Source organism: Rhamphochromis longiceps, linkage group LG11 (genome assembly GCF_057381845.1).
Source record: "Rhamphochromis longiceps isolate RC_006_pf linkage group LG11, R_longiceps_female_GT1.1, whole genome shotgun sequence".
Classification (NCBI taxonomy): domain Eukaryota; kingdom Metazoa; phylum Chordata; class Actinopteri; order Cichliformes; family Cichlidae; genus Rhamphochromis; species Rhamphochromis longiceps.
In genome coordinates this window covers 33,389,273-33,410,059 of record NC_140567.1, presented here as the reverse complement: position 1 = coordinate 33,410,059, position 20,787 = coordinate 33,389,273, and the positions used below count along the sequence as shown (strand labels likewise).

General features: G+C 40.6%; 1 protein-coding gene across 3 annotated transcripts in view; it reads right to left on the bottom strand.

Moving 5' to 3' along the window:
• Positions 1-20,787, bottom strand: part of crppa (CDP-L-ribitol pyrophosphorylase A) — a 70,692-nt gene that overhangs the window by 36,166 nt on the left and 13,739 nt on the right. For 2 of the 3 annotated variants that reach the window (XM_085423748.1, XM_085423750.1), the window contains exons 4-6: positions 10,957-11,061; positions 9,806-9,851; positions 7,741-7,838 (exon numbers count right to left, since the gene is read on the bottom strand). In XM_085423748.1, the coding sequence (XP_085279874.1) occupies positions 7,741-7,838; positions 9,806-9,851; positions 10,957-11,061 (249 nt within the window). The remainder of the gene's footprint in view (positions 1-7,740; positions 7,839-9,805; positions 9,852-10,956; positions 11,062-20,787) is intronic. The other variant, XM_085423749.1, reaches the window with a different exon arrangement.

Genomic DNA, 20,787 nt, shown 5'->3' with positions numbered 1-20,787 from the left:
AATACAACTCAATACTTTGTAACATAACCTTTGTTGGCAATAACAGAGGTCAAACGTTTACTATAGGTCTTTACCAGGTTTGCACACACAGTAGCAGGTATTTTGGCCCATTCCTCCATGCAGATCTTCTCGAGAGCAGTGATGTTTTGGGGCTGTCGCCGAGCAACACGGACTTTCAACTCCTGCCACAGATTTTCTATGGGGTTGAGGTCTGGAGACTGGCTAGGCCACTCCAGGACTTTCAAATGCTTCTTACGGAGCCACTCCTTTGTTGCCCGGGCGGTGTGTTTTGGATCATTGTCATGTTGGAAGACCCAGCCTCGTTTCATCTTCAAAGTTCCCACTGATGGAAGGAGGTTTTGGCTCAAAATCTCACGATACATGGCCCCATTCATTCTGTCCTTAACACGGATCAGTCGTCCTGTCCCCTTGGCAGAAAAACAGCCCCATAGCATGATGTTTCCACCCCCATGCTTCACAGTAGGTATGGTGTTCTTGGGATGCAACTCAGTATTCTTCTTCCTCCAAACACGACGAGTTGAGTTTATACCAAAAAGTTCTACTTTGGTTTCATCTGACCACATGACATTCTCCCAATCCTCTGCTGTATCATCCATGTGCTCTCTGGCAAACTTCAGACGGGCCTGGACATGCACTGGCTTCAGCAGCGGAACACGTCTGGCACTGCGGGATTTGATTCCCTGCCGTTGTAGTGTGTTACTGATGGTGACCTTTGTTACTTTGGTCCCAGCTCTCTGCAGGTCATTCACCAGGTCACCCGTGTGGTTCTGGGATCTTTGCTCACCGTTCTCATGATCATTTTGACCCCACGGGATGAGATCTTGCGTGGAGCCCCAGATCGAGGGAGATTATCAGTGGTCTTGTATGTCTTCCATTTTCTGATGATTGCTCCCACAGTTGATTTTTTCACACCAAGCTGCTTGCCTATTGTAGATTCACTCTTCCCAGTCTGGTGCAGGTCTACAATACTTTTCCTGGTGTCCTTCGAAAGCTCTTTGGTCTTGGCCATGGCGGAGTTTGGAGTCTGACTGTTTGAGGCTGTGGACAGGTGTCTTTTATACAGATGATGAGTTCAAACAGGTGCCATTCATACAGGTAACGAGTGGGGGACAGAAAAGCTTCTTACAGAAGACGTTACAGGTCTGTGAGAGCCAGAGATTTTCCTTGTTTGAGGTGACCAAATACTTATTTTCCACCCTGATTTACAAATAAATTCTTTACAAATCCTACCATGTGGATTCATGGATTTTTTTTTCACATTCTGTCTCTCACAGTTGAAGTGTACCTCTGGTGCAAATTACTGACCTCTGTCATCATTTTAAGTGGGGGAACTTGCACAATCGGTGGCTGACTAAATACTTTTTTGCCCCACTGTATATATATATATATATATATATATATATATATATATATATATATATATAAACACAACTAGCTGAGATGCACTGTGTATTCTGACACCTTTCTATCAGAACCAATTTCCGCAATTTGAGCTACAGTATCTAGTCTGTTGGATCAGACCACATGCTTCACTTCCGATATGCATCAGTGAGCCTTGGCTGCCCATGAGCCTGTCACTGGTTCACCACTATTCCTTTAAACAACAAGATGGTGACCACAGAATTGCTCAGTTCCAAGATTTAAAAGAGGAATCCAACTTTTATGAATAAAACGGACTCCATCTTGAATTAATACCTGAATTGGGTTTTTTTCTCTAAGGTACAAAAAGAACAAGGTACTCAGACTTACAATGTGAATTCTTTTACAAAGCTTTTACTTTGTAACATTATTGACTGGTTATTTTTACTGTCTTTATGATACTTATGTCCAATTCTTACATAATTTTTTGTGTAAGAATAATACATTATTTATTATTTGTCTCATATGTCCAAAGTGACTTGTATCGCATACTCTTATCATTTTCTTTTCTTAAACAAAGTTTATGTGCTTTAAGTCCAGATTCCAGCATGAAAGGTAATTATTATATCAGACACAGGTACTTACATATACATATACATATTTAAGCTTGTGTTTGCATCAAGATGAAACATTAACAACATCTGCAAGCTACAAATACTGCTGACAGTATGAATATGGTACGTTTATTAAAGCTACCAGACACTTTGGCCCTAAAATATATTCAAAGATCAATCATCTAGTCTAAAAAAAACAACTTGTTGGCAAATTGCAAGCAAAGCTTAGAACCCATTATTTAAAACTATCTGTGGCTGACAGCCAAAAAAAGCACATTTGCTGGCACACTGTCTGTCCAATCATACTACTTGTTTTCTGTCTAAATGACAAATTCTCTTGAGTTGAAAGTAATTATCAAAAACCTTTACTAAGCTGATATGGATCTGAGGATTCCCTTTGATGTGCACAGCATATTAAAATAACAACATGTGTCAAGATTAAACGATACCAGGGGGAAGAAAGAGGAGATAATTTGATTTGAAAAAAAAAAGTTTAATGTGTTTTTTCCTCCCATAAAACATCTACTTGTCTGTGTCAGTCTTTGTTTCGATTTTACTCCAATCAAATACTGAAAATGTGTTTTTAATAAAACAAGAAAGCAATTGTCGGGTATTTAATGACACTGTTCAATGCAGAGTAATTTTCTTGGAAGAGGTTAAGGTTTTTATCACAATGTTAACTTTTTTCAGTGTATTTAGATGTGGTCACTTGAAGGAAACAAACACTGGATATACTAGACACAAAAATATTTGTTTCATATTTAGTAAAGTAGGTTAACCTCCTAGGACCTGGTGTCCACATATGTGGACATCACATTTTGGGTTGTCTAGACCAAAATACAAAATTTTGCTCTACAAGGGCCTGATATCCACTTACGAGGACGTTATACTACCACTGTTCTATCAAAATTTAAAACGAACATCCTCATATGTGGATCAAATTTTTCTCGGAAACAAAAATCAGGTAAAAAAAAAAAAAAAAAAAAATAGTAATTCTTTGCTTTTACATTCATCAGGTCCCAATCAGCCCAAATAGCAAAGAGAAAAAAAAATGCATGCCATGAAAGAGTTTGGGTCTTAAGAGGTTAAACAAAGGCATGTGTGCGCTGCATATCATGTCAATGACAGTATTAAGTATTTATAATGACAAAACCGTTACATTGTTTGGCCAAAATAACCACACTAGTGTTCACCAATCCAATGTCACAAACGTGGGTAAATGTTAGTATGGAAAACAATATCTGGGAATTTAAGAGCAAGTGCTTCTATTAAGGTTTTAAACATATTCACACATTGGTGGTGGTACGGTATTTTTAGGAGTTAACATGAGAGAATCTTCTTTTATACATTTTTTTAGAAATTTAAAAAGGAATATTTCACTCCATAACTGAATGCACATAATTGTCCTGTGTCCCTCAATAAAACATATACATTGTATGCAGACTGTTTTGGTATGAGCTACCCAGTTTTGCATCTGTAGAGATATCAATCCTTTTCCTGAATTTAATTTTGAAAAACTCAGCAACAATGTCTCTTTTCAGAGCTCGTGGCTCATAAAAATCTGAACATTGCAATGAGCAAGTTCATGGGAGAATTATTTTTCATACTACCTACAGCCACCACAGCTAGATAAGACTGTGGCTCAGGTGTGGGGTACACTGCAAGTGTTTACATTCTATCACACTGTCACAACCACAAGCTTCTCGTCATGGTTAGGTGCACGCTTCATTCTTCACTCTTTGGTTTCCACATGAGATTACTCACATCAAGGTTTACCACAAGGTACCACTGAGCTCCATTATATTTAAGAGATGCTCAGTTTTGGACATCTCTACAGCCAGTAAAACTGGGCAACTAACACTTAAAACAAATCTAGAAAGACAGATAGCACCACAGGCCAGTGGAAAATCAGTAAATGTGATTTTGAGGTGAACCGGCCCTTTAAACTGCATCAAATTGATCTCTTAGATAATATCCTGCTGAAAGAATCTCTAATCATATTTTTACTTGCACGGTCTTTGTCTCTTGTGCACACATGCTGCCAAATCACCCACCTGCACACACATATCCCACTTATCCCTGTATTAGATTCAGGCAATGGCACTGGGACAAAGCTAATTCTTCATCTTCCGCTTCTTCCACTTGCCTTTCATCTCCCCCATTTTTCTTCCTCCCTCACATACTCCCTGAAAAGGATGTATCTGGTTCCGAACACGTGTTCCGGAAAAAAACACAGCCTCACTGGCCACCTAAGTACAGACTGGAATAGGTCTAATCAGCCGATCCAAGGAGGAGAAAACATGACCCCAAATCCATCTCTGGGGCCCATTCCAGCACCAGACAGCAAGATCCGCTCGTTCTGACACCAGCTAAGGAGGGACTTGGAGCAAGTTTAAAGGAGGATGAACAGTTTGGATCACTGACAAATATGGAATCATGACTTGCAGCTTGCTGTGCCACTGCACTCCATTGTCTGCAGTAATGCCCAGCGAATATCTATACCACATCAAAAAATACAGGAAAAACATTACTAAACATGTATAGATGTGTAATAACTGATGGATGTGAAATTTCAGTGTATAATAAACACTATGAAAATACATTTGATGTAAATACGCACGATTCATAGTGTAAGAGAACTGATGAGTCAACTCTTCTTCTTCAACTGCTTAAAGCACGCATGGATTATTTTATCCTAAAAAACTACTATTTTTTTCATTCCCAGCTGCTGCAACTCAAACAATGTGGGATTGTAGAGCCATAATTATTTGCTTATGTGGCAGAGATGGAAATCATCTCAAACCCTGCGATGTAATACCAATACAGTACTTCACTCATGATACAGTATAATTGGGATTTTTAACATTCTGTGATATTCGAGTATTGAAAAAACATATATTTCTACTTGTCAATATCCGTTTTATCCAATAAGATACATTTATTTCACTTCAGTTATTTTTTTGCTACAAAATGATATTGTGAACCATATCAGTCTGATATCAGTGTGTGTCTGAAAGGGGTAAAGCTGGCAATTACCTGTAGCCTGTTTATGATAATATTGCAATTAATTGTGATACATTTTTGAAAGTCACAAATTTGTTGTAGTCTAGTCCAATCATCTTTCTCCTGGCCTTCTTCAGTTCAATCAGCGTTCACACTGTGTACTTAAAATCTCACTGCGCGTCTGCCATTTTTTTGCCCTCAGCACCCGTTTTGCTCTATAGTTATGTAACTAGAATACCATATTATATTTTACAAGTATTCATACTTTTTAAAATTATACGTTTTTTTCCATCTTTCTCTTGCTTTAAACAAAATATATTTTATACTAAATTCTTTGTAGATTTGGAATCATAGTGTATTTTGGTTTCATGTAATTGAATGTTGTAAATTTGTTTGTGTATTGGGAATGTAAAAGCCACAAGAGACAAGGGTTGAAAATTAGCAGCAGCTCTAAACTGTGCAGAAACTAATGACCGCAGATCAGTTTCATGCTCAAAACTGGAATATGTGAAAGTGCATTGCCTCTTTTAAATAAATAAATGAATTGAAACCTACTTTGCTGCATCAATTTTTCCCGCAACACTATTTTGTGCTATATTAACAAAAAAGACAAGGTATGGTACGCAGACAATGTAGACTATTTTTAAATTGAGTTAATTAACTCTTGCTTGCTAAGAAGACATTTACATTTCTAATTTATTAGGCAACAATGATTTGTTTTCAAATCAACAGTCGTCCATTGCAATTGTTAATTTAAGGTGTTTGTTGGGATCAAATAAGTCAGCTATTTAACTGACCACTTTGTTAGATATATCTGTTCAATTGTTTGTTCAATTGTTAAATTTTATTGGGTGACATATCTAGTCATCCAATAAAATGGAAGCCAGTCGGTGTAGTTAGTTCAATAAAACATGTGGACATGGTCAAATCGGCCCACCAAAGTTCAAATTGAGCTTGAGTCTGGCATAGTTGATGGTATCAGAGCGGCTGCCCTGAGTATCTGAGGAACAGTTGATCTACTGAGATTTTCCTACAGATCCATCTCTGGAGAAAATGGTCAGAAAAAGCCACTTCTCTGGATAAAAATACAATATTGAGGCCAGAAGTCAGAGGAGAATGACCAGACTACTTCAAGCTAATGGGAAGGCAACAGTAACTCAAATAACCACTCATTACAACCGAGGCATCCAAAATATCATTTGTGAAGCAATTGGATTAAAGCAGCAGAAGACCACACCAGGTGGGACTTCTGTCAGCTAAGAGCAGAAAACTTCTAATAATTGAAGAATGGAAAAGCTCTGCTTGTTCTGATGAGTCTTGATTTCTAGTGGTAGGGTCAGAATTTGATGTAAACAGCATGAAAGCATGGATCTATCCTCAATTGGATCAACAGCTCAGGCATAGGGATATTTTCTAAGTACAATTTGTGTCCCTTAGTTCCACCTGAGCACTGCTTAAATGACACAGCTGAGCATCGTCGCTGTCCGTGTCCATCCCTTTATGACCAAGGTGTACCCATCTCCTGATGGTTGCTTCCAGCAGAATAATGGACAAAGCTCAAAAAGTCTCCAACTGGTTTCTTGAACATGACAATAAGTTCTCTGTACTCAAATGGTCTCCACAGTCACCAGATCTCACTGGTGGAGAAGCAGTTTCTCATTAGTAATGTGAAGCTGACAAATAATTTGCATTACTGTCAGACCTGCCGACAGACCAATAACAGTCATCAGTGGCTATATGCAGACAACACATCCCGATAATTAATAATAAATAGGTTACTGTTTATAGGCAAGAAAAAGCAGCGAATAACCGACGATACAGTTCGAAATATTTGGCTTTTTTAACAGTTAGGTAAGGCTAATCAACTTTTTACTTTTTATCCCTGAATATCACTGCTGGCGAAGACAAGCAATAAGTTGAGTTCACCGTCAAAGTCTTCAAAAATTCATCTGAACTCATTGAATTGTTTTGTACAATAAACAAACTAAAATTGTTTTATGCTCATTTGCAAACTATGCCTATTAGTACAACAATGTTTAAAATGTTTAAAATGGTTGACTGTAGGTTTATTACAGTTGTTTCCTACTGGATATCCCTCTAACTGGATACTAAGAACAGTTTATTTTGATTAAAAGTAATTTGCCACATTTGTTTATTTGCCTTCTTTTCAAAATCCAGGTTGTTTGAGTTACCTGTTACGTGGCTTCCTCTAAGGAAACCCAACGGTTGTTGAGGTAAGAGGAGAGTAATTCATATTTGGAGCCTCTATGTGGTCTGTGCTGTCAGATGTCCCAGATTGTCACTCTTTTCTGTTTTGCACATGGACACTTTACTCATTGTCTATCAGGAACAATTTTACAAATTAAATAAAGGATGTTTGCTATATGGACTGAAGGCAACGTGGGAATTTGATGTGCCCACAAAGTGACTACAAGTTAAGGAGAAGGGGCATCTGCTCTCCTGCGTGCAGAGTCAGAGGAGGAGGCTGGGGCTGTGGGGAGGAAAGTTGCAGGGTGTGGAAGTCCCAGACAGGCTCCATTAGAGGTGTGACCACAAATGGCAAGTTTCACCACTGGGCCACCCAAGTGGAGCTCGCATAGAGTTTATGGGGAGATTTGAGGTATATGACAGGAGACGGATACGGGTGAGATAGAGGAAAACATAATGGTAAACTGGTGAGGCTCTACAGTTTTGTTGTCATCACAAACAACACTTGAATTAGCTGTTACTGCCCCGTACGTACCATATCCAGAGCTCCAACAGCCTTCCGAAGAGCATCTGCCAGGTTCACAGCTTCTGCCAATCCACCTGTGATAACGCATGCTGATCGTGATAAAGTCTCTGAAAGAGAAGACGTGTGATTTTAAAAACTCCTCCACATAAACAAAAAATGGCAAAACTCTGAACGACAAATAAATCAATCTTGGCACATTACAAGAGGTGCACTTGAAAAATTAACATGACTGCACCACAACCTGGCTTGCCTGGAAAACAATTAGAATTTGAGATTGAATATAAATTATCAAAACAGCATTGACTTAATAGTAGCTACAAAAAAAACAATCGGTACAGTTATCAGTGATGTGTAGTAAAATATACATCACTGATCATTTTTTCTCGAGAGTTATTTCTGTAAATTTACATCTTTGTTGTCAGTTTGTGTGGGAAAACGTAGCTTATAGACACCCAGACCCTCAGCTACCCTCCATCACCCACTGGACATGGATAAGCAGCAGTTACAAATAGGCGGCAGTCAAGAGAGAGACTCGCCCCCAGCTTTTGGCCATTCCTGTGGGGAAATGTGGACTGACAAGCAAATCGACAGCTTTAGGTTTCACAATCAAACAAGTCTTCACTACAACAAACCAAGCCCTCACTTTTGCTGATATTGCACCAATTTCTCATCTCCTTCCCTCATTTGTAAAGAAAAGCAGAAGATACCTGAAATCCTCTACTTGAGTTGTCTGAATCAAACTGCACTAAAATAAGGTAGGATCCATACACTTTGCCATAGTTTCAAAACAAGAAAATAAACTTACTCAAAGTCAAAGTTCTTTCCTCAGTATGAAAATGAAAGATACACTTGCAAACTTGTTCTACTTTAAAAGCTTATCAGGAGAGGCGAGCACCAAATGTAATACATAGCTAATTATGACATTACACGCTGACACAATACTGCGCTTCTTCAGGTGACACTTTATGTTTGGTAGTAATATGCAGTGCTCCCTTATTCGCAAGGGTCTGCCAGCCCGGGGCAAACAACATATTACTTATATTGCACGCTCAAAATGCTAAAAATAGCTATAAAAATAGCACTGTAGACAAAGCCTGATTCCTACTTTTCATAGTTATGACAATTAATTTATAGAAAAAAGTATTTGTGAAGTTTTATTATTTTTCCTGAATTCATTAAAGTTAAAGCTAACAAATACTGAACAGCAGCAAGTCCAACATGACTACCTCAATTTGACTTTTATCTTAATTTTAGTGATGGCAAACAGCGTCACCTACTGTGTTGTGGGCCCTTTGAGGATTCAAAGGAGGACTACAAATCAAAATTAAAAGTCCATAGATAGAAATAACACAATTTCACTGTGACATTCATCCCATTGCACACTACTGCTGCAGCAAAAAAAAAGGAAGACTAAATATATTGTTGTTATTTGAAAGCCTTCTGTAGAGTAGCCATAAATGTTCAAACAAACACACACACACTCTGTGGTGGCTCTATGCAATCACACAGAAATGCAAACACAAATTGAAGCTCTCGTCAGTTTCTTGTACTGACAGATATGAGAACTTTTTTCCACGTCCTTTCTAAAAATCAAACAATGAATTCATTCACTTCAGAGGCTCTGAGAATAATCACTTATGTCATCATCAAACAGGTACTTGTTGGTCCAGGTGCTGGCGGGGTGAAATATAGTGCTGTGTTTATTTCCATTTCTCTGATTATGATAGTCTCCCTTGTCCTGACTTGCTTTCTATAGTACTCACTGACTGTGTAAATCCACAGTGTTCATCCCAGGCTAAACAATACTACAAAGAATTTCTTCCTTTGAAAACAATAGCCTATTTTAATTCAATGTCACCTATTCACAACTCCAGACCACACAAAAAGAATGTAGACACTCCTACACTGCTTATTTCTGACCATTTAACCTGTGTGAGAAGACCTAGTGGAATCAACCATTCATGTCTACCTGTCAGCATACACATTTTATATAAGTAAGAGGATGAAAAACTATTGTACTTTGTACTGTACATACAGGAAGTTCTATGAAAGCATATCCACAAAAGAAACTCACCTTTGATAATGGACTCTGCGGCAGCCAAATCCCGTTTGTAGGTCACCTGGAGGACAAAATAACTTGGGTTTATCCAGTCAGTTTACCCAAATGAGAGAAAGGAACGTTTTATTTATGGAGATCTGTGCACATTGTTTCAGTTTTATGTGCAGAGATTTTCAGATATCTGCTCCCAGAAACTCGCTGGAATCTTATCTGTGAGCTACACTGACAATTGAGCTGATTATGTTGCTTTTTAAAGGTTTTCTCAGATTATTAGAAATATTCTCTGAGTAAAATTAATGTGTTCATCAAATACAAAACAAGCCATACATGTGTTTTTCCAAAAACAACAACAACCCGTTTAGCTTCAATCAATGATTTGGACCTCAGATTTGGACTTTCCTCCAGTTTTTATGTCATGATGCACTTTCACATCTCTAAAGATTATTCAAATGAGACAATATGATAGTAACTCTGTAACTTCCAGTGGAATAAGCAGCATTTTAAGTATTTAGAAAATTTATTTGACTGAAGAAGATAGCACTTCTGTTAGTTTGCCATAGAATATGTTCCTACTTTGAAAGTAAAACTGAGGTGCTCAAACAACACCACAAATGTATCCCTTGTGCAAAAACAATATCATCTGAGACTACACTCTGTTTTGTAATGCATTATCTCACAGTTTCATAACACATGTACGATTCTTGATTTAGTTTTTGACTCCATAAATATTCAAACTACCTGCTAAAAAAAGGGTTAGCGATCCATCGTAACTCTGACTCAGTGGGTCACTGTTGTGCTGCTTTGAGCACCGCAAAGTAAATTCAACCTGTTATAATGGAGCAGAGCCTTCAGCATGTAAAACCAAATTGCCTTCATATCAAGTTAACATTACGTCTAACTAAAAAAACACACGTCATTAAGAATGGATCACACAGAAAACTGAGAAGAAAACATTAATACAGTAGTTAGCCTAATTTCTACCGGTATATGCTTATCCTGGATGTCACAGTCAATTTATGTGTGTTTCCTTTTTTGCCAGCACCCACAAACTTTCAATTCATGATTTATCTTTACTCATTTGATAAATCAGTGGCGTGCAGTTGTGCTAGCCAAAATGTCACAAAATCCTCGATCCCAAACCCAAAGCAGGCCCCTGGCGAGCTCACCTTCCACAGTGTTGGCGGACCCTCAATGAGCTTGGCATTGGTGCCACAGTACTGCAGAGCCAGATGGAGACACTCTGTGCCAAACTCGAAGTCTGACTCACTGCACTGCAGAGGGGACACAAGAGAGAGCAGATGCTGTGGACGGTCGCTGACACCAGTGTATTTCCATCAAACTCAGCGGAATGAAGGTACCACCACAGTGTATGCTCTGCTCTGCTCTGCTTACTAACAGATTTTTACAAAAGTTTGAAAATGTTCTGTTTTGTAATCCTCCTTTTACCACAATCTGAGTTGAGTAACAGGACGATTACTCATATTTAAAGAGCCAGTAAAGGACAAGCAGAAACCTCAGGGTTGAAAAATGAATCCAACACATAAATGTCAAAAACTGCAATTCCTCCAGCTGGACACTTGAGGCTGCCTGACTTAGTTCCCATAAACTACCAGGTTAAAATGCCCAACTTTAGAGCAGAAATAAGCAGGTTTACAGGTAGGTATGGGTAGTTTCCTACTTCATAACATTTCATTAAGAATATTTCAGTGAGTAAATTATAACTCACCAGTCTGAATGTTGTTAAGGTCTCTATTTTTGTTAGATAAGGGTGTGGACCACTTTGATTAACAGTCGTACCCACAACTCTCAGCCTGTGTTTGTGGTGCTGGGGCCTTTGGAAGCTTTCTTAATTGAATTAATATAGTGTGCTTTGAAGTAGAGAGCATCCAAATAGTATGTGCTCGAATCTTGCACCAATTAGCAGGCACTGCCAGCAGCAAAATATGGTCATCTCTACCTTAAAAAAAAAAAACCCACGGCATTGTTAAAACACACACTTATCCAGTCCTTTGATGAAGTCATCATGGCTACATCCATCTTTTAGACATAATCTATAGTAGAGGGGCTAAAAATATTAGATTCATGCCTTTGTTGTGAAATCTCAGACAGTGACTGCCAAAACCGTTTTCACCATGCCAGCTAATATCAGAATTATACCAGACAAGAGCCATTTTCAAGCAGTCTTTGTGAAAAGCAGCCCATGCAGAAAGCAAACAGCATTACTTTTCTTCATTGATCCAATCTTCAACACCTACAGTAAAACAAATGTTGCCTAAATCAAAACAAAAAGCTTGAAGAGCAACCACTGAGTGGCTTAATCAATCACTTGTTGTATTGTTTGGAGTTTTAAATCATATGTGCTGCCAGAGAGAAATATCTTGTCTTGGGACATCAAAAACACATCCAAACTGTTTATCCTCTGAGGAACGTGAAGAATTAATTAACTCAGTAAATTTCACATCAGCCAGAAAATTTGATTTTTGGCTTCTACTATTGTTCCCAGTATTTGTGGACATGTGGTCATTATACCTTGAGATGCTTGTCCATGGCCTATGGGGAACCTAAACTTGATTATACCAATTACCAAAATCATAATAAACAACCCCCTGGAGACATTTCATTTCCAACCCAAATTTCCTAGAGATTTTACATGTAGTTGTTGAGAAAGTTCATTGTGCACCAAATTCTTAAACTAGCGAACTAAATGATGACTTCTACGATTTCTACGCTAAGCAGAAGCACCAAATGTGAAACAGTTCTTATAGATACTTCTTGCGTTGACTCTTTTTATTGGTTTGAAAGATTTTAGTTAACTTAGTGCACCTGTGTTTAAGAATTATCTTACATTTTTATTACTAAAAGACTTCAGGTACAATCTAATTTATTATGTACTGCTGGTATGATGTGCAAATTGCTAAATAAGGTACTTCTTTCCTCTGGGCGCTCCTCAGATAAGTTGGCTTTGTGCAACACAGGTTAGACGTTCAGCTGAAAAGATTTCCATATCTGGAGCCTTTTATTTCACTCTCCATACTGTGACAATGTTTACACAGTAAAGGTTTCATAAAACAAAGCTGCCGTCACCACATTTTTCAACGGATGCTTCACAGGACGTTGTTTTCTTTGGCTAATGCGCTCTTGGAATTGTAACCCTCTTGTCTTTCTGAAATAAGATTTAAAATGTGCAACACTGGTTTCATCAGGTTCATAAGACATTTTCCCACATTGTTGTGGGAGATGTGAAATGTTTTATTTGCTGCTGAAGATGTGGTGTACAGAGGTTTTAGAGGAGCTTTTTTTGGTTATTTTGTCGAGGTTAAAAGGTTAGCAGGCTCTGAGGTTTTCGCCTGAAAGAAATTCCTATAACAATAAATAAATTGTTAAAGGAATGACCAAAATTGTACGTCTCACAACTGTATCTTTTTTACACTGCAGTGTAAGGACTTCAAAGACTGGTGGATCTTAAAAGTAACCTAGTGAATCGGGTTTTTTGGTTTGAGTTTTATAGTTTAGGGATTTTTTGTTTGCAATTCAACTTAGCTTCCAGAGAGATTATCCCTCTTTCAATTTAGTTTTCATTGTTTTGAAAGACTTTAGCTTTAGTTTTACTCTTATATGTTACAGCGTGAGTTTTAGTTTAGGTTGGAGTATACGCTACATGGAAAAAAGCATTGGCCATCTACACATTACGCCTACAGAAGCTGCTTGACAATGGAAACCCATGCCTTGAAGGTCCCTGCACACAGTTTTATGCCGATGTTAATACCAGTGTAGGATAGGATCTCTGCAATTACAGTGTTACCAAAGTCTTTTATTCCCTGTATGCTTCAGCACTCAGTCACTCTGTAACTCTATGTGGTCTGTCACTTCACTTACACAATATATTACAGTACCACACTCAGATTTCATGAACTCTGTAGACCAGTGGTTCCCAAACTTTTTTTGCTAGGCCCCCCTTGGTTTTACAATAAAAATGTTCGCGCCCCCTCACCTTTCAAACTCCATTGTGGTTTATTTCACACCTCAACCATTTAGTAAACAATTAAGCAGATACAAGTAAACTGCAATAAATTAGAGGTAGTAATAAAATACATTACTAACTCTTACAATACGTCCACACCTACATGGGTATTTTTAAAAACGCAGCTGTTTGGGTCTTTCGTCCACACGTAAACGGCGTTTCGAATCACTGAAAACTGAGATTTTTTAAAACTCATTTTTTGCGTTTACGTGTGGACGAGGAATACAGAGTTCATCACGCAACGTCAAAGGTATGTGCCTGTTTCTACTCTGGTCGAAAGAATCCACGCTTCGTACTGATGTCCACAATTCTTTTATTCCTCTCACAATCATGGAGCACCGTGAAAACTAGAAACAAGTAAAATAATATCGATAGCACATATGATATTCATCTCAGCCACTTATTTCCTTTCACAAGGTGCACAAGTGTTAAACAAATAACAGCATAATGATTTTTTACCGTGTACGCCTTGTAAAACCAGCAGTAGAAAAGTTGTATATTCCGAAAAGTCCGCCGTGTTACCGTTCTGTCTTGTCTCTCCCGCGCACAACTTCCGGTTCCCGCAACTCACAGGAAGTGACTACTTCACAATAATATTTTAACAGAAACATTTCTTATAAGCAGGATATATCACTGGATTCATAGATTACCTTTCCTACTGCAAATGTACACAAGCATGAGAAGCAAATAAAGAAAACAAATAGAAAACAATAACGATCTCAGATTCACTTTGGTGTTGTCATGGCAACCCACACAAACATTTCAGCGTCAGCTACACTCCCACCAATTACCTTTGATTATTACAATTGAGAACGTAAATACACTTGCATTTCTCATTATATCAATGGTAATTCCCAAGCACCATGTTGTTGTTTTAAACATTCTTGCATTGACATAAACAATATTCTTTTCTCAACAAATGAATTCAACAATATGAACAGTAGATTTTACATCTCCATAACATGTGCATGAAGTACAGCATAATGACAACTTCTATTTTAGAAGGGAAATCTAATCAATGAATGACATTTTTCCCATTTAGCTGTTTTTCACCAGGACCACTAATTTCTGAATGGGTCTCTGAATGATTGAGGGTTGGACGAGGCGTTCGCCTCCCTTTCCTAACTTCCGATCACCAGTCTGGATTGTCACCTTCCGTACAAGTCCATCATCATCCTCATGTGCTTCCACAACCCTAGCAAGTTTCCATTCATTGCGAGGAACATCTTCCTCTTTGAGAATCACAATGTCACCCACCTCCACATTACGTCTTGGTGTATGCCATCGCTGTCTCAGAGCAATATTGGCCAGGTATTCCTTTCTCCATCTGTGCCAAAATTGCTCAGTCAAATACTGTACCCTTCTCCACCGTTTCTTAGCATACAGGTCCTCCTTGACGAATTTACCTGGAGGTGGAAGTGGGACTGAGGATTTCATGGTGATCAAGTGGTTCGGTGTGAGTGGCTCCAAGCTTTTGGGGTCATTGATGTTATCAACAGTGAGTGGGCGGTTATTCACGATGCACATAGCTTCATAAAGGAATGTCCTCGATGAAGCATCATCCAACCTTCCCACACTGCAGGCAAGGACTGTGCTCAGTACGCTTCTCACTGTCCGGATTTGACGCTCCCATGCGCCTCCAGCATGACTAGAGTGGGGCGTATTCATCTGGAAGTCGCACTGATTTTCTGCTAGGTATGCAGTCACTCTTTCCTTATCAAGTTCTTTCAGAGCCTTTGCCATCTCGTTTCTTGCCCCCATAAAGTTAGTTCCCTGATCGGACCTAATGTGCCTAACAGCTCCACGAAGGGCAATGAAGCAGCGCAAGGCATTGATGAATGCGTCAGTCGTCAAATCCTCCAACATCTCTATATGCACTGCCCTTGAGCAAAAACATGTGAAGAGGAGGCCGTACCGTTTTTGATCTTTGCGACCTTGTTTGGTGTGAAAAGGACCAAAGCAGTCCATACCACAATAAGTGAATGGTGGTGTGGGATCAACACGGTCACTAGGTAGATCTGCCATCCGTTGCTCCTCTGGTGGCGCGCGGGCTCTCCTGCACTGTACGCACTGCCTGATGTATTGGGCTACAGCCTTACTTCCACCAGTGATCCAGTAACCATTGGCTCTCAGGGCATTGAGGGTTTGTCCTCTGCCTTGGTGTTGTATCTTGGTATGATGGTGTGCAATGATGAGGTTTGTAACAGCACCATCTTTAGGAAGGATCACTGGGTGTCTTAACTCAAGAGGCACAGATGCCTTCCTCAGTCTTCCTCCTACTCTCATTATGCCATCTTGGAGAAATGGGTCAAGCTGAAAGAGTTGGTGGTTGCAAGGCAGCCTTCCTAGTTTCTGGCTGAGTGTGTTTAACTCCTCTTGAAAGGCATCTTGTTGTGCAAGCTTGACGAGAGTCTGTGCAGCTTGCTTTCTCTCTTCCACGCTTAAAGGCTCAGCGGTCCTGATCCTCTTTGCCAGCCGCTGGATACGAGCAATGACGTTGACAGCTGTAGTCCATCTTGAGAACCGCAGCAGATGCTTCTGGATGTCAAACTGCCTTGCTACATCAACCTTCAACACCTGAGTAGTCCTCACCTCTGGGTCTCCCACCAGCAAATCTGAAGTAGCCTGTTTTGTGGCTATCTCTCTTTCCCATAGAAAGCTGGGACCAGAGAACCAATTTGACTTGATGAGGTCAGCTACTTTGAGGCCTCTCGAGGCATGATCAGCAGGGTTTTCTCCTGTGTCAACATAGTACCATTTCCGTGCATCGGTGGTTTCTCGAATTCTCTGCACGCGGTTTGCCACGAACACATGGAACCTTCTTGCTTCATTATTGATGTAACCAAGCACGACCTTTGAGTCTGTCCAAAAATATTCGTCATCAACCTTGAGTTCTAGCTCCTCTCTTAACATGCTGCTCACAGATGCCGAGGTTACTGCTGCAGTTAACTCAAGTCTCGGTATGGTAACTATTTTGGTTGGTGCAACCCTCGCCTTGCCCATGACCAAGGAGCAGCATACCCTTTCTCTGCTTACCACTCTGATGTAAGAGCACTGGCCATACCCTTGACTGCTTGCATCAGAGAAATGATGAAGCTCGACTCTTTGAATCTCGCCAAGGCTGTCAGGTATGAAGCATCTTTGAATTTCAATTCTTTCCAGGTTCTCCAGATCCTTCATCCAAGTCTCCCACCTTAACTTCAAGCCTTTGGGTAGTGGCTCATCCCACCCTGTGCCTCTCTGACACATCTCCTGCAGCACTCTTCTCCCTTCAAGAATGACTGGGGCTAGAAACCCCAAAGGGTCATACAAGGAGGCCACAATTGAGAGAATCCCTCGGCGCGTTGCTGGTTTCTCCTCAAGTGACACCTTGAAGGAGAAGCTATCATTTTCAACATTCCACCTTATACCTAGCACTCTTTGAACTGGTAAATCCTCGTGATTAAGATCAACATTCTTTACCTCCGTAGCACGCTCTGCAACATCGACAGAGTCAAGGACCTCTCGGCTGTTGGAGAGAAATTTGTGAAGGTGCAGCTTTCCTTTGGCACACACGGCTTGGGCTTCTTTGACCAGTTCAATTGCCTTACCCACCGACTCTACACTTATGAGACCATCGTCGACATAGAAATGTTTCTGGATGAAGTTAGCTGCGGAGGGGTACTCTTTCTCACATTGGCTGGCAAGGTGCTTCATGCCATAATTGGCGCAGCCAGGGGATGATGATGCTCCAAACAGGTGAACCTTCATGCGGTACTCTCTGGGTTCAGAGTTTGTGTCTCCATTTTCCCACCAGAGAAACCGCAGGTAGTCTCTATCATCCTCGCTCACATGAAACCTGTGGAACATTTTCTCCACATCACACATGACTGCGATGGGATGTTTACGGAAGCGGCACAGCACGGCTGTTAGGCTATTTGTGAGGTCAGGTCCTGTTAGCAGATGGTCGTTTAAGGAGGTGCCTTCATACCTTGCAGAGCAGTCGAAAACCACTCTGATTTTTCCTGGTTTTCTGGGGTGGTAAACTCCTTGGTGTGGGATATACCAGACTTTCCCCAGCTCTGCTTGGTTTTCCACTTTCTCTGCATCTCCATCCTTGAAGACACCTTCCATAAATCTCACGTAGTCTATTTTGAATTTGGGATCTCTGTCCAGCTTCCTCTTTAGATGCTTCAGCCGTACTAACGCCAGCCCTTTGTTGTCTGGGAGATGCGGACGTGCTTTGAAAGGGAGAGGCATCTCCAGGTGACCATCCTTATTTTGTTGGATTCTGTCTTTCAAGATCTGCAGGAAGCAAATATCTTCTTGAGATATGCTTCTGTCACCAGGTTTTGTGTCTGCAAAATCAGACTCCAGGGCCTTGATGACAGCAAATGGTGTTATGGGTGGCACCTCTCTGACAGACACTCGATGACAAAAACCAGTCACATCTTTAGCCTGCACACGCTGTGGTGCGCTTCCCACAATGCTCCAACCAAGATCCGTCTCAATAGCATAAGGCTCATAGTCACCCCCAGTGACGACCCTTCTTGGAATTAACGCTCTGGAGCAGTTGTATCCAATCAACAATCCAACACCACAGTCCATCAACGGGGGTATCTCCTGGGCCATGCTTACAAGGTGTTTCCATTTATTGGCTGTCTGGCAAGTGGGAATATGTGTGCGGTCAAGGGGAATGAAGTCCCTTGTGTAGGCTGGAGGCAAACTGATGGAAACATTAGAGGAAAATCCTCTAACTTTGAGCTTGCATACTCTTTGACTCTTCACGACTGAGTCTCTCCCCATCATGGTGGAAAGTTTAAGTTTCACTGGTTCCATTGTTGCTTGTAGCTTTTCGCACACCTCCTGATCAACAAATGTGTGACTGCTTTGAGTGTCCAATAGTGCATACACTAGGGTTTCAGTGTCCGGAGCACTAAGTGTTGAGATCCACACTGGGACTATCATTGATGTACTCCCACCTTCACCTCCACTCACACAACATGATAATGACAACGTACTTTCTTCAACTGCGCCTTGTGTTGATGCTGCTGTAGAACGATCTTCATGCAATGGCGTTGGGTGACTCTTTCTGCATATGCCACACATGGCCCTGTTCCTACAGTCTTTAGAATTGTGACCCTTTCTTAGACATGCAAAACACAACTTATTTTCAAGTATGCATTTTTTCTTATCCTCTACAGACATGTCCATAAGCCTCTTGCATTTATGTATGGAATGGTTCTCACTACAGCAAATACACTGGCCATTATTGGAATTTTGTGTTGGTGTGGTCCATTTCTTTGGTTTCCCTGCATCTCCCAACTTGATTTCACCAGGGTCAGATTTGGCGGTGGAGCTTGATGGAATCGGGGGTTTCACATTTGTGGCAAACGTGTTTGCTTTTGAACGCTTCATCTCTCTTGCTGGTGCCTCTGCAGAGTGCCTTAAGGCATGTAAGGATGACACTGGATTGCATGCGATGCGTGACTCCTTAGAGATAAAGGAAGCAAACTCATGAAAGCTTGGATAGTCGTTGCCCCGATCTAGCTGCTCTGTGACATAACGGTTCCATCTAGATGTCACCCAATCAGGAAGCTTGACTAGTATTTTCTGATTCTCCTCACAGTCGTTAAGAACCTGTAAGCCCTTTACGTGAGGCATGGCATTACTACATGTTTGGAGGAAATCACTGAAATCTCTTAACTTGAGATATTCCTTTCCACCAATCTTCGGCCACCCATTTAGCTTATCTCTGAAAGCCCGCTGCACTACAAAGGAATGGCCATATCTAGCATTTAACCTATCCCATGCTTGTTGATAGGCTTCTTCATCTTTTCTGTAGAAGCTGCCTTCAAGAGAGGATTTTGCCTCACCTGCTATGTACTTTTGCAGGTAGAATAGCCTGTCTGCAGGGTCAGAGCATCGTCTCTCTATGAGGGCTATGAAGCTTATGCTCCATTCTGTAAACTTCAGAGGATCGCCCGAGAATACAGAAGGTTCTGGAGTTGGCAAGCGAGTAAGAGCTAATGACTCTTGTAGCGATTGGACCAATGATGTCTCGTTTTGCACAACCTGCCGTTCTTGATCTGGGATGTGGTGAGCGAAGGGGTGTGCATCACTCACTTTGCTGAATGGAGGACTGCGTGTCCCATCCCTTCCCTCTTCTTCAGTGTAGACATTTAGCTTTGCCTGAATTACATCAATGTCCCTCTGATTTTCAAGTTTTCTCAACTGCTGACGTTGAGCTTCGATGGCAGCTTCCATATCAATTTCGGCTTTCTTTGCAGCCAGCTGAGCAGCCACTTCCGCTCTCATAGCTGGAATGCTAGGTGACTCTGAGAGATGGTTAGAATTGTGACAGCTGGGTGCAGTAACTCTGGAGGCTGTGGATCCATATATGGACCTAGCATATTCATTATCAAGTAGCATGCGTAACCTTGATCTTTCCGCCACCGTGTCAAACTCACCTTCATCTTCAGTCAGACGTACTCTCATCAGCTGCAGCAAGTCGGCCGTCACGGCTGAGCATGCATCGATCTTTCTTCGAAATTCTTGACTTGGTGAGGTTTGGAGTCGAATTCTGTCATACTGTTCCTTTAATTCAGACTCAAGCTTCTCAGCCTCATCCATCATATCATACATGTCACTCTCAGAGCATACTTGCTTTAACTTTGTGCGAATGTCTCTTACGTTGCTTTTCCATTTCTCGTATGTTGCTTTGAACCTCTTCTCCTTTTGAGTTAACTCTTGATCTTTCAGTTCCTGCATTTTTGGCGTTAATCGCCTTTCACGAGAGGATTTTCTTGTTTTTGTCTCAGATTTCTCAGACACTACACTTTTTTCCTCTTCCAAATCCCCTGCATCTTGTACTTCTGACATAACATCAGGGTGACTATGACCATCTTTAGACATTTTCAGACTTTAAAGGGGGTATCTTATGAAGAGGACAAGATAACTAAGGTAATTACAAGAATGGATGTAATAGGCGGAGAAT